Source organism: Citrus clementina, unplaced genomic scaffold (assembly GCF_000493195.1).
Source record: "Citrus clementina cultivar Clemenules unplaced genomic scaffold, Citrus_clementina_v1.0 scaffold_2, whole genome shotgun sequence".
NCBI classification, from domain to species: domain Eukaryota; kingdom Viridiplantae; phylum Streptophyta; class Magnoliopsida; order Sapindales; family Rutaceae; genus Citrus; species Citrus x clementina.
Window position 1 is genome coordinate 22,600,817 of NW_006262688.1, and position 12,819 is coordinate 22,613,635.

At 35.0% G+C, this 12,819-nt stretch overlaps 2 protein-coding genes across 2 annotated transcripts; one reads left to right on the forward strand and one right to left on the reverse strand.

Moving 5' to 3' along the window:
* Positions 1–1,568: 1,568 nt before the first annotated feature.
* Positions 1,569–6,102, forward strand: LOC18051017 (cell differentiation protein rcd1). Its single transcript, XM_006447534.2, has 9 exons — positions 1,569–1,718; positions 2,517–2,588; positions 2,818–2,907; positions 3,454–3,496; positions 4,041–4,147; positions 4,322–4,417; positions 4,926–5,116; positions 5,207–5,276; positions 5,861–6,102. The coding sequence occupies exons 1-9, from the start codon at positions 1,569–1,571 to the stop codon at positions 5,978–5,980; spliced, it is 939 nt and encodes a 312-aa protein (XP_006447597.2). The 3' UTR covers positions 5,981–6,102.
* Positions 6,103–6,524: 422 nt separating this feature from the next.
* LOC18051018 lies at positions 6,525–10,411 on the reverse strand. The gene is made up of 3 exons (XM_006447535.2): positions 9,803–10,411; positions 7,488–9,424; positions 6,525–6,970 (listed from the first exon to the last, which is right to left on the reverse strand). The coding sequence occupies exons 1-3, from the start codon at positions 10,124–10,126 to the stop codon at positions 6,799–6,801; spliced, it is 2,433 nt and encodes an 810-aa protein (XP_006447598.1). The 5' UTR covers positions 10,127–10,411; the 3' UTR covers positions 6,525–6,798.
* Positions 10,412–12,819: the final 2,408 nt, after the last annotated feature.

Consider the following 12,819-nt stretch of genomic DNA (forward strand, 5'->3'; position numbering starts at 1 on the left):
GATGCCAGAGGGGTGTTTATAGCAGCGCACTTTATTGTTTGTACTTTTGTTCCATCAGACAGTCCTGCTGTACACGCCCAGCAAAAGAGATTGGGCTCATCACCAATGGCTTATTCAGCAAAATGAACCCCACAGCTGGCAAGCTCCAACTCATAGAACAACGTCCAAATCCACGTCAGTTATAAAACGGCAGGACCAAATAGTTTGACTTGACTTCAAGCACTTCTTTTCATCAGCCGAGGTCGCTTGTCGCAACGTGCAGTCGTGCACCCACACGACACGAGAGTATCTTTTTTTTCTTTTTTTTCTACTTTAATAATTTTTTCGGCCATAAGACTCACTGGAGTCAAAATCAGGCGCAAATCATTCTTGAATTTTGTCTTTTCCCTTTTTTGGATAATATTAAAATCTCATGATGCATGCCTTACACGTGTACTTACAGCACAAACATTTGTTCACTCTCCTGACACCCAATACCACCATTATTATTATTATTATTATTATTTTGAGAACACCCAATACCATTATTAGTAAAACAAGAAACTGATATGCTCAACAAACAAATCCAATTTTTGTCAGATCTTTCTTTGAGTTTTTTCTTATTTTAAATGGTATAAAGATTAGAAGTAGTTATCAATTAAAAACGACTTATTTGCAAAAATAAAAGGTGATAATTTTAATTGGTAAGAGGAAAATGTTATTAGAAAAGAAAAAGGATCATATAGAACGATTACGATAAAAAAAAATTAATAAAATAACAATCTTAGGAAAAATAAGATGATAAGAAAACAACTTTAATATAGTCTACAATATTACATTTATAATAAAATTTGGGCTCCCTCTTCTTTTCAAAAGCAAATGGTTTAATAGCTTGTAAACTTCACTTTTTTATTTCTTAAAAAAATAAAATTGCACTCAAAATTTTTTTTAAACATATTCAACTGACTAAATAATAATTGAAACAGAGAAAAATAACAATTGTATGTTTTTTCATATAATATAAACATGATTATTAATTATATTTCATACACGTTTCAATAAATATTCTCTTGTTATCATCAATCTATCCCGAGTAACTAAACACACACGTCACATATTACGCGACCACATTAGTAACCAACCTCTAAATTTTAACGCTTTTCTCAATTTATGTTACATATTAATTAATGAGTTCCTTATTGTAGAAGAGTTCTAGTACTAACATATAAATAAATAAATAAACGGTGATTAATTCTCAACTTATAGGAGTGATTTTGTACAACTAGCGACGGCACTTATCATAAGGAGACCCTTTTGAAAAGTGTGTGACCAAAGTACAACGCTTTCTAGTAGTACTTCCACTTTGTCTTACTTGCTGAAGTCGTCTACTTCTACTGCCACTCGACTAGCGACAAACAAACAAACCCAACCCAAAACCGAAACCAAAGCCAGCGAGAGCAATTTTTAGAATATTTTTGCCTTTATAATCATAATAATAATATCATACTGACACACAATCAGATTCAGGGTCTTGTGCTTTTTGTTTGTTTTTATTTTATAATTTTGCAATATTATCATCATCTTCTTCCATGGCGAGTGACCTGAACCTACCAGAGTCGCTATACGAAGACTATTCAACGCCGGATCTTCCGGTTCATGGTCCGGCATCAGTGGCCTACTGGATTCAGGCTCTTCAGTCTCATGAAACTAAGGAGCGTGCTCTCCTTATCCTCTCCCAGGTACTTTTTTTATGTATAAAATACACACCCTTTTCTGGTTTCTGTTTGGTTCCTGAGAAAACGTGTGGGTAAAGAAAAGTTGGAAACCTGGAACATGCATTATTGTGATCATTCATATATGATTTATACTCTCACATTGTTTTTAGGCATATCAGATTTTCTGTTCCTGCTGGTGTTTTTCTTGGTAATCAAGAAGACAAGACCAAAAAAAGTTTACATTGTTTTGTTGGTGATTTTTTTATCATTATTTTCTCATAATTTTCCTGCTGGGATGAGTAATTAGCCGTTGTGTTTCACTATACTCGTTTACTTAAATTGCATGCAACATCACCTCTGAGTTCTTGATCAAGAACTAGAATATCAAAACAAGAATTTTTTGTAATTGAAATATGGAATCTTGATTTGATTTGATTTGATTCATTAATATAAATATATATATGAATGTTTCAAAGGGACATCCCTTTCACTTAATTTTCTATTGTAGTGTCTCAAAAGCATTGAGCTCTGATGACAATTTTTTTTTTTTTTTGGGATGTTATGAAGACTCATTCATCGTAGAAGACTAACAGAAAAAAAATGGTTGGATACAATTCAATTTTACAGCTTATTTCATGTAGACCGTGTAATGTAAAGATTATCAAATATGTTAAGTGTATGCCAGAGCAAATATGATGGTAGTATTGAATTAATGTTCTTGAACAGGCACTTCTGTTTAACTTGTTTTCTAAAGTAGGAAATTTGTTAGGTTTCTTAAATTGCCATTACATGGTGATTCAGATAATAATGTTGTCTTTCCAGAATAAGGAAATTCGTAAAGATTTGGCGCCCTTGTTATGGAACTCAATTGGTACAATATCTGCACTTTTACAGGTAAGACATGCCACATGGCTTCATCAGATGCCTTCTGCTCCGCGATTATCGAACTCTTTTATTCCTTAATTTCATTGTTTATTCCTTAATGCATCTGACAAATAACCGTCGTTTTCAGGACTATGCTGTATCGTAGCAGACACTTGGTTGTAGTATACCATGAACAATTAGAAAAATCACTAATGCAAATAACTAGACTAATGATTGATAGTGAATTTGTCGTTTTCAGGAAATAATATCAGTTTACCGCACACTATCATCTCCGAATCTTACGGAAACAGCATCAACTCGAGTATCTAATGCTCTGGCTCTATTTCAGGTTATTATTATTTATGAATTTCAATTTTCTTCAAAGTCCTCTTCGAGTTCAATATTTACTTTTAACTCAGTGTTATATTGTCTTCGAGTCCAAAAGATATTTCATGATTGGTTTTAACCTGTATCTGTGAAAACATTTCATGATAATCGGAAAATAAAAACTTAAGGTCTACTTAATGTAAATGAAAGAAGACTGTTGGGTTCGCATATATTTAGAGGTCCAGTACGGTTTGTTAACTTCTTAATTGTGATGACAAGTTAATGGTTTCAGAAAATTGCAAATAGTAAGAACAGTAGATTATTTTTTTCCCCCAAAATAATTTGGTTCAAGTCCTACTATCCTTCTTGCAGCCAATTGGCTAATTGTTAGTCGGCTAAGAAATAATTGGTCAATCTAAGGATTGTGTGTTCCCTGTTGATTAACATGACGAATAGCATCTGATCTTCTCCCTTAACCTGTTCTCCTTTTAATTAGGATGTTCTATTTTTGTTAGTCATTGCAATCTCTGTCGCCATAAAATATAACTAATATCATTCTGTTTTACAGTGTGTAGCTTCCCACCCAGAGACAAGAAAGCAGTTTCTTAAAGGTATAGTTCTCTAATTCTTTAACTCTGCAAAGGTTATCTTCTTCCATGAAGGATAATTTTCAAATTACATACTTTAAGTAAATGTATGAGAAACTAAAGATCAAAGGTAATGTATATAATTGAAATATATATAACTGAAAATAATTTCCAAAGAGATTCACATAGTTGATAGTTTGCATCTGCTACTCTTTTACCTTTGTTTTTCGAAAGAACACTTGAATATCTAGATGCTTCGGAGATGATTAGGCAGCGAACTTCACCTCCCTGATTTTCAGGTAACATTTACCAGTATTGGTTCCAGCTTTGCTATTCTCAAGGTATATAATTGCATGGCCACTTTCAGAGCAATAAAAAGTTCTATGACGAGACTTATCTCTGTGTTAATGGTTCTTGGTAAATTTAAGCATGCTCCTTATTAAAATTCTTTCCGTATATGAAGTCATGTTTGGTATTTACTTCTTCCAGCAGCTAACTTAGTGTTACTACTTTGTAGAAAAATTAGGTATGTGACAACCTCTCTAATGATTGACTTTCATTCTTGCAGCTAAGTTGCCATTGTATCTTTACCCCTTTCTCAACACTAAGGACAAAGAAAAGCCCCATGAATATCTAAGACTTACCAGTTTAGGTGTTATCGGTACCCTAGTCAAGGTAGTTTTTGTGGTCCATTGCTCTCTTGAATACTTTTCTACTTCTCATATTCTTCAGCAGTGAATGGTGATATAATGTATTTTCTAATAAGAGCACTCTGAGATTTATCCATCCTTCCTAGAGACGTGGTTGCAAAATTAATATGCAACTTTTGAACTCTTTCTTTCTGTGCAGTCTGACGATCCGGAAGCTATCCGTTTCCTACTTCAGACTGAAATATTTCCTTGCTGCCTAACCAGCATGGAGGTGGGCTCCGACTTGTCCAAACAAGTAAGCGTCTCAAATCTCAATAGATAACTTTTAGCATCTGTATATTGACGTTACAGCAAGCAATCAGTTAGAAAAGCCATTGCGTACAATCTGTTGCTGATGCTCAAATAATTCCTTTTTGTCTACAGATATTGACATCAATTGACTTGCTTCAAATTCCTTATATATACATGCTTTAACTTTGTTTTCTAATTTTCTTATTGGAAAAATACTTGACTTGTGAATAATAGGTAGCAATCTTCGTGTTGGTTGCACATAATTAATTTATAAAAGTTCTGCATATTTTATTTTGTTTAAATTTTCTACTACTGGCTATATTCATGAAAAATTCTTATCTTACTGTAAAACTTAAGAGTATTTAGCCACATAAACACACTAAAACCAGACTATTGAGTTCAAGAACATGCATTAAATCAGGACTTTGCGAATAAATCTCAAATATATTCCTAAATCTGTGCAAGTTTCTGACCATAACTGAAGTACTCTGTTTGTGATACCCGTTCTGCAGGTTGCTACATTTATCATCTACAAAATCTTATTGCATGAGGAGGGGTTGAAGTATTGCTGTGTTCTGGCAGATCGGTTCTTTGCAGTGGCTCGCGCATTAGCTCAGATGACCGAAAAACTTGTCGAACAACCCTCCCCCAGGCTGCTTAAACATATTATTTGTTGTTATCATAGGCTCTCACAAAGTCCGAGGTCAATAGGACATTGATTCATTTCTAAATTTGTTCACATTTACTATTTCAGCATAAATATAAATGTTTTGTATCCCATTTTGAAATGCAGGGCATGTGATGGACTAAGATGCTGCCTTCCCCTGTGGTTTGGAGATCGTAAATTTACCAGCCAATTACATGTACGTTCTTCAAAAACCCCGATTTCTTCTTCTTAGCTATTTTGAAATTTATTAGTAGATCAGCATATCGATGTGCACACCGACATACATTGCAATGCCTATTTTGGGGCAAGGTTGGTCTTTATTGTCTAACAGAAACTAAAATCAATGTTGTTCTTCTTATCCATATCAGAGTATGATTTTATTGGATATTCAGCAGTCCATATATTTTTATTAGTATGAGGGAATCAAAGTTGATGTTTTCTGTTCATGAATACATCAAATTTTGATCGTTTAGAGCTCAATCTGGCAAATTCCAACTATTCTGCACCGATAATTAAATTTCCTCAAATCTCAAATTCATTTTTACAACCCGTTCTTGTTACATTTCTACAATCTGTTCTTGTTACATTTCAAGTTTCCAACTATTTTTTATAAGAAATCATTTATAATAAAATTTAAAAATATAAATTTATTGTGATGCGACCACAGGCTATTGAGAATGCTTCTGTAGAGGACTCTGCATGGTTATTATATTGGATTAGTAAAATAAATAATTACTTACCTTTGCTTTAATTAATTTTTATCCTTATTTTCATTTTTAGGGCGACTTCATAGCCGTGAGATACCTTCAAGAATTACTTAGCAATATTATGGCAAGACATGAAGCTACAAGGCAACCAATGCGACTACTGCAACCAATGCAACTAATGCAACTTGTGTAAGAGTCGCACAGACACATCAGAAGCTATGCACTGCAGCTTTGTCATCTGTGACAGCTGAGACATCGAGGAGTAACATATCATCTAAACAACTACAAAATATAGTTGTGTTCATACTCTGCATTACCATGCCATCAATGCATATTGTGATACTATATATGTTAATGTGACATCTTGTCTACTTTAAGAGAGGGAACTTATCACTGTGCTCAAATCACCGGAAAATTACATCTCCAGTTTGAAAATCAAATGGTATAGATTTTATCATGCTATTCGTGTTGATGTTGACTTATATTATCTCTACCTTCAGAAATCATAAGATTTGTCTTTGTTTATTTTCATGTTTGCAAGTTTTGCAAGCAAATGTGTAAACAAAATATACAAGGCTAAATTTCTGCTTTCCTTGAAATTAATCAGCACCTGAAAATGATTAAAAGGGCAGTCCATCGATTTCGGCTTCTGTTTATCTCTACCCAATTCCTGTTGCTGAAAATTTTCAGGTATGATCAGATCACAACGACAACAAGCACTAGAAAATTTTTCCTGGTAAGACATTTTTATTTCACGTATTACATTGTATCATTTCTGATCAACTGATCGACTAACAAATATAATTGCACAACGGAAAAGGAGCTACTTGTGGAACGAAATCAAGGGAAAAAAAATAAAAAAACTTGAGGGTCGGGCCACATGACAACTTCGTAAAAGAATACCGGAATACAAATCGATCAATATTAGAATACATATTGAACAAGAAGTATTATAGACTGAGAATCCAAAAATAATAATTTGGCCAGCAATCCTGAGAAATTGGAGTGAATTCATCTTTGTTTTGGAGGAATTGAGAGATCGCTAGCAAGCATGAATGAGAGATCATGCATCTGAGACATTAAAGTCTCTAAATCTTCAGTTGATCTTTTAGTTGCACTTAAAATATCTCCTTTTGCAGAATCTCCAGCATTTACTCCATCTTCTGCTTTCACATCAGAAATCCTGAAACATGCAAAAGGCATGAGTTACTACCCTCATTCTTCGTTCTAAAAGTAAAAAACTTGAACTCGGACCAGATGAAGGCCAATATTTTTTTTTTTTAACACTTTGGAGCCAAAGGCATTTTAGGTCAAGCTTTTTTTTCTAAAGTTTTTTTTCATGTTAGTACATCTCATACAGGTAGAAAATGGGAAAGAATAGAAGGAGCTAAAATAGTGACAGTTCGACTTCAATTAATGTGACCAGAGGCAAGGTAGTCAAATTTCCTATTAGGGGCTCCACCAGTGATATTTTGGTCTCTTTTGCTACATTCTCTTACCCACTTCAAGACAGAGGGAGTGTGTGTGGAAAGCATGGATAAGAGCTTTTGATGCTATCTAGAATTAAAAAGCTAAAAAGCCTTGCAGACTTTTTACGAGGCTTTTATCAAAAATTAAGAATATAAAAAAAAATTACAGAAAACAAACAGAAGTGAAATTTTATTTTATTCAAAAAAACAAGACAGCCCAAGCATACATACCTATTTGAGACTGAAGGTTCTGACTTCATAATGTTTACTTCGAAAGAACCATTTTGATTGTGTGATGCTCCTAAAAAGATGTCTGGTTCCAAAAAGCTACCAAAATCAACATTCTGCAAGTTCTTGGTTGCCGATGACTTTATTTCTGATGTTTGCTCAGCAGATGATGTCACATGATTCACAGGTTGATTATTGGAAGGATCCTGTGCACTAATAGAGCTTGTAAAATCGTTCCAAGCATCGAATGAATCAGGGTCTTCATCGGTGATTTTACCATCAGGGGCCTTGTTGCTGCTGGTTTGCAGCTGATCACCTTGTAACCAATCAAAAGAAGAATTGCTCACATCCATAATTCCATGGTCCTTCACATTTGTATTCACTTCGAAATCTTTGGCTCGGCCAGTGTGCTTATTAGTAGAATCTTGTGCAGTGGCTGAGCTTGTAAAATCATTCCAAGTATCAAACAAGTCATTCCCTTCATCAGTGGCTTTACTATCATGTTTCTTGTTGCCCATAGTCAGCCACTGATCATCTTGAATCAATGCAATATTTGTTGAATTATTTGAAGTCTCCACCTTTCCACCATCCTCAACATCAGTAGTCACTCCAAACAGATTGGCCTTACCAGTCTGTTTTTCAGAAGGATCTTGTGCACTAGTTGAGCTTGTAAAATCATTCCAAGCATCAAAGAAACCAGCAGAGACATCAATAGTATTATTATCAGTCCCCTTGTTATTGTTGGTCTGCCGTTCAAAATCTTGAAACCAATCAACATTCAAGGAAGAAGAACTATTAGCATTTTCTTCTTTTTTGCCATCCTTCGCATTGTCAATCATTTCAAACTGCTTGGGGCCAGTTTGTCCACTATAAGGATCTTGTACAGAAGTTGAGCTTGCAAAATCATTCCAATCATCAGATGCATCAATTTCTTCAACAATAGCTTTATTGTCTTGTTTCTCAGTGCTGATAGTATGTGGCAGGTCATCTAGCAACCAGTTAACATTTCTGGAAGAAGAACTATTTGTGTACTCCACTTTTCCACCATCCTTAACAATGGCATTCTTTTCAAGTTGTGTGGCTTCAGCACTTTGTTTGTCAGGTAGATGTTCAGCTGTAGTTGAGCTTGCAAAATCATTCCAAGTATCAAAAGAATCATCTAGTTCGTGAACAGTTTTATTTTCTTGTGTCTTTTTGCTTTCAGTATTCCATTGGCCATCTTGAACCCCATCTATACCCATGGAAGAAGAATTATTTGCATTCTGCATTGGCCTGCCATCCTTCTCATTTCCAGTCACTTCAACCTGCTTGGACTGGCCCGATGTACTAGATCTGGAACCACTGAATTGATCATCTTGAAACCAGTCATTTGATCTGGACCCAGACGAAATTATCTCTTCTTTGTCTTTTCCAAAATTTTTTCCATATCCAAGGACTTCATCCATTTGGCCAGAAAGATCAACAGAGGACCCGACAACAGGATCAACTGACTTAGATTCCTCGTGACTAGTTCCAGTACCAGCAGATTGGAAGTTAGCCTCCCAGCCACCTAAAGACTCTGTACCACTCTCAACCTCAATAGTTCTCACGGCCGTCTCAGAACTCTGAACATTCTCAAACAAATGCACAACATTCTCAAACAAATGCACATTATCACGAACCTGAAAATCATCATTTCCGCTTCCATTATCATTATTTATTAGCTGGGACTGCTCTACTGACACAGCAGAAGCACCAGCTCGTTTTCTTTCAGCCAAAAAATTGTCAGGATTAACTCCAGCAAAATTGAAAGAACTCTGACTACTCTCAGTCCCTAACTTATCAAACTCAGAATTCCAAGTTATTTCTAAATCTAGAAGATCAGACAGCGGAAACTCTTTCTGAGTTGCATTCTGCCCTCTGTTTGATTCATTTTCTTGCACAGGCAATGCTGCAGTCTCCTATAGAAAAATTAGTCCATTAACCACATACATTCTGGCACACAATCCAACAACATGCGTACAAAGAGCATAAAGAAAACTATTAAAAGGAAAAATTTAATTATGAAGCCTTGCATTAAAGATAATATTTTTATTATATCACAGATCAAGTACAAATTTTGAACTTTACCCGTTAAAACATCATCAAATCAATATCTCCTGCATTTTCCATATAAGGAAGTACAAGCATCTATCATTTCCTTTTCAAAATCACTCCCAAAAAGTTTTGGTAATTCAATCAAAAGGACACGTAACAAATCCAATCCCAGTTCATTTTTTCTGCAAAAGCTGAAATTTTTAATCATTAAATTTGTAAAAGAAAATAAATAATCGACTTACAGATCCATCTAAGCCGAGAGAATCAAGTAACCAGCGGCAACCAAACGTCGACTTAAAATTAATGGGCTCAGGTGGTGCCTCTTGTGGGGCCCTTTGCTTGCCGCAAAACACGCAGATTAAGGAATTTACGCCCCTAAGGAGCCGTCCCTTGCAATTCTTGCACCGGAGATGCGGCGGCGAAGGGTCGAGTTCGGAAATGGAAGATTCGAATGACGGTAGGTCTGGAAACGAAACGTCGTCGGGGTCGTACGACGAGAAGTTGGTTTCTATGAGTACTGCATTCTGGACTTGCTTTATGAGATCGTATGGGATTTCGATTGACATTGTTAGGGTTTGTGAGACTGGGGATTGCAAGCTTCGATGTGGTTATCCTTCAGTATTGTTTAGTTACTGATCCGCGGTTTCCATTTTAGGCAAAACGCAATTTTTTTCTTGCGTTTCTGCGTATCCCTCTTGGACTTGGGCTTAGAGCTCTCTTGTTTTGTTTTTCGATTTATATTATTTTCTCTTAAAATGATAAGAGTGAGACCATCGGAGTCCCCGCAAGTACGGTACCTCTTAAAAATTTAGGGGTGAGCATTCGGTTCGAAATGGTTTTTGATTCGATTCAGTTCGGCTTGATCTTAAAAATTAAATGGGTTGAAAGTGAGAAACGGATCAGGTAAATCGAACCGATTAAGAAACCCAATTGGGTTATACTAAAAATTAAAAATAAAAAAAATTAGAAGCCCTTAAAAATCGAAATCCCTAAAATTAAACAATCTAAACCCAACTCCGGTTGTGACAGCTCTCTTTTAACTAGTCAGCCATCAGCTCTTCACTTGATGGTAACTTCAGCTCTGCACAGTTTCAATTTGTCTTAATGCTAAATTTCTAATTTTTTGAATCTATTGTTGTTAGTTGTTGTGGTGAATTGGTGATTGTGATTTGTAATATGAATTTATTTTGATTGTTTCTTTCACTTTGATTTCACAAGTTTTAAACGATATTGAATGGCCAAAGGAATTACCCATCAAGGAATATTTTCAAAGATTTGATGAGTAAAGGCTCTGCATTATGCTTCAAAACTTGAAAATCTTAGTTACTTAGTGCAAGTTTGGTTGAATTCTCAAACCCAAACGAATTGCAACCTGAACCAAAACCCATATAAGACGAACCGAAGACGAACCGAAAACCGAAACGCTAATCCCTATTTGTTCGAGATTTTTGTTTCAAGTTTAGTTGCATTAATTTATGTTAATATTTATATAATTATTGCAAAGGAGGAATGTTCTACGGTGGATGCCATTCTTTATAATGAAGTAGCTATTATGGATTACCCCACCACATTCATTATGAAAAGGTATAACGCTAAATAAATTTTCTTAGGTTCATTTTCTTTTTCTTTGTATGGTTAACTAAGATGTTATTATCTTATTCACATGTTTTCACTAGTAAGGAAGAATTAAATTAGTGGACGCATGATGATGGGAAAAATAAAAGTACTTGTGATTGTTATTAAAGATTTGACGTAAATGTGATTGAAAGGATCAGGGATGGTAATGGGTTGGATTACGCTCGAACTTTCCTATAAATGGCTTGAGACCTAAAAAAGCACAGTCTTTTGAGATTAGAATTGGGCTCTGAAAAAGTCCAAGCCCAACTGATAACAAGTTTTATAACTATGTTGTTTTGCTTGGCTTGAGAGCAAGCTCATTGACTCTTGTTGTACAAAATTCTTCTAGTGAAATTGAAATTCCAAACTCATTAATATCGAATGCTAGCTATTAGCCCAATATTTTTTTTTTTTGATAATTAAATAATTTAAATTTTAAAAATGAACTATAAATCAATGTTCCAAAATCTTTTTTTTGTCGTGATGATGATTATTAGCCACATCAAAAGAAACATATAGGTACGTGACATTCTCATACGAAAAAATGTAATGCAAAGCATGTGAGATAGACATAAATTGAAATAAGCAAGAAAGCTTTAACATATATTTAACTATTTACGAATCAATTGTGAAAGGGTCAAGCTGAATGGAATAGTTCATGAGGGTATCTACATCAATGCCTTTGACCCTTTCCATAAACATAAAACTTATGAATAGGCTGAGATTGAATCCAATACATAGAATAATGTTGCCAAATAAACAGAAGTGATTTCTTTCTTTTTTTCCATAAACATCAAATACCTATTGGTTGATTGATTTCGGTGGCTAGTTGGTTGGCAGTGGCACGGCTATCGGGCATGAGTTGGTGCAGTTAACAGTTGTGCTCAGTGAGGGTTGGTGTGGTCAAATTGGTGGCAGCGTCTTGGATTTGGAGTTGCAGCTTAACGACTTCTCTACATGTGAGATAGTGGATATGTTAGGATTTTGTTTTTTAAAGAGTGAAATGTGTACGTGTGTGAGTGTATTATGGGTGCATGTGACTTTTTCTTTCTTTAAGTGTTCGGATCGGGTTAGGTCGTGAAAACTTTTCTATATTTCTCTCCATCGTAAAAGGTTACACAGAGTCCTCTTATAGAGGAGAATACATAAAATCAAGAAACTGACCAAAAAATTAGCTATCTAGCTATACTAGTTATTTCTTAATTTACACCATTGACTTATTCTTATTTACAGCTAACAATCCTCTCTAATTACAAATATTTCTTTCCTTTTCTACACTCCCCCTTAAGTTGGTTTGAAGATATCCTACATAGCCAACTTGCCAATTAGCTCGTTGAATTGCCGAGTAGGAACCCCCTTAGTAAGCACATCTACAACTTGTTGAGTAGTGGGAATGTAAGGCATATAGATCAACCCTTTCTCAAGTTTTTCTGTGATGAAGTGTTTGTCAACCTCCACGTGCTTCGTTCTATCATGAAGCACTTGATTATGAGCAATTGAAGTGGCAGTTTTATTGTCACAATACACTTTTATAGGTAGTGGATTAGAAACTTTCAATTCTTTCAAGTCTTTCAAGAGTCTCTTAATCCACAACACCTCACAAATCCCATAAGCAACTGATTTAAACTCAGCTTCTGCGCTG

What these genes read in the sequence shown, in the direction of transcription:
- LOC18051017 (XM_006447534.2), top strand. Translation starts at nt 1,569, where the DNA reads ATGGCGAGTGACCTGAACCTACCAGAGTCGCTATACGAAGACTATTCA. An exon ending in TTATCGGTACCCTAGTCAAG is followed by an intron (nt 4,148 to 4,321) that starts GTAGTTTTTGTG and finishes CTTTCTGTGCAG; the next exon opens with TCTGACGATCCGGAAGCTAT. An exon ending in GCTCCGACTTGTCCAAACAA is followed by an intron (nt 4,418 to 4,925) that starts GTAAGCGTCTCA and finishes CCCGTTCTGCAG; the next exon opens with GTTGCTACATTTATCATCTA.
- LOC18051018 (XM_006447535.2), bottom strand. Translation starts at nt 10,126, where the DNA reads ATGTCAATCGAAATCCCATACGATCTCATAAAGCAAGTCCAGAATGCA. An exon ending in CTCTCGGCTTAGATGGATCT is followed by an intron (nt 9,425 to 9,802) that starts GTAAGTCGATTA and finishes ATTTTTCTATAG; the next exon opens with GAGACTGCAGCATTGCCTGT. An exon ending in GAACCTTCAGTCTCAAATAG is followed by an intron (nt 6,971 to 7,487) that starts GTATGTATGCTT and finishes TGCATGTTTCAG; the next exon opens with GATTTCTGATGTGAAAGCAG.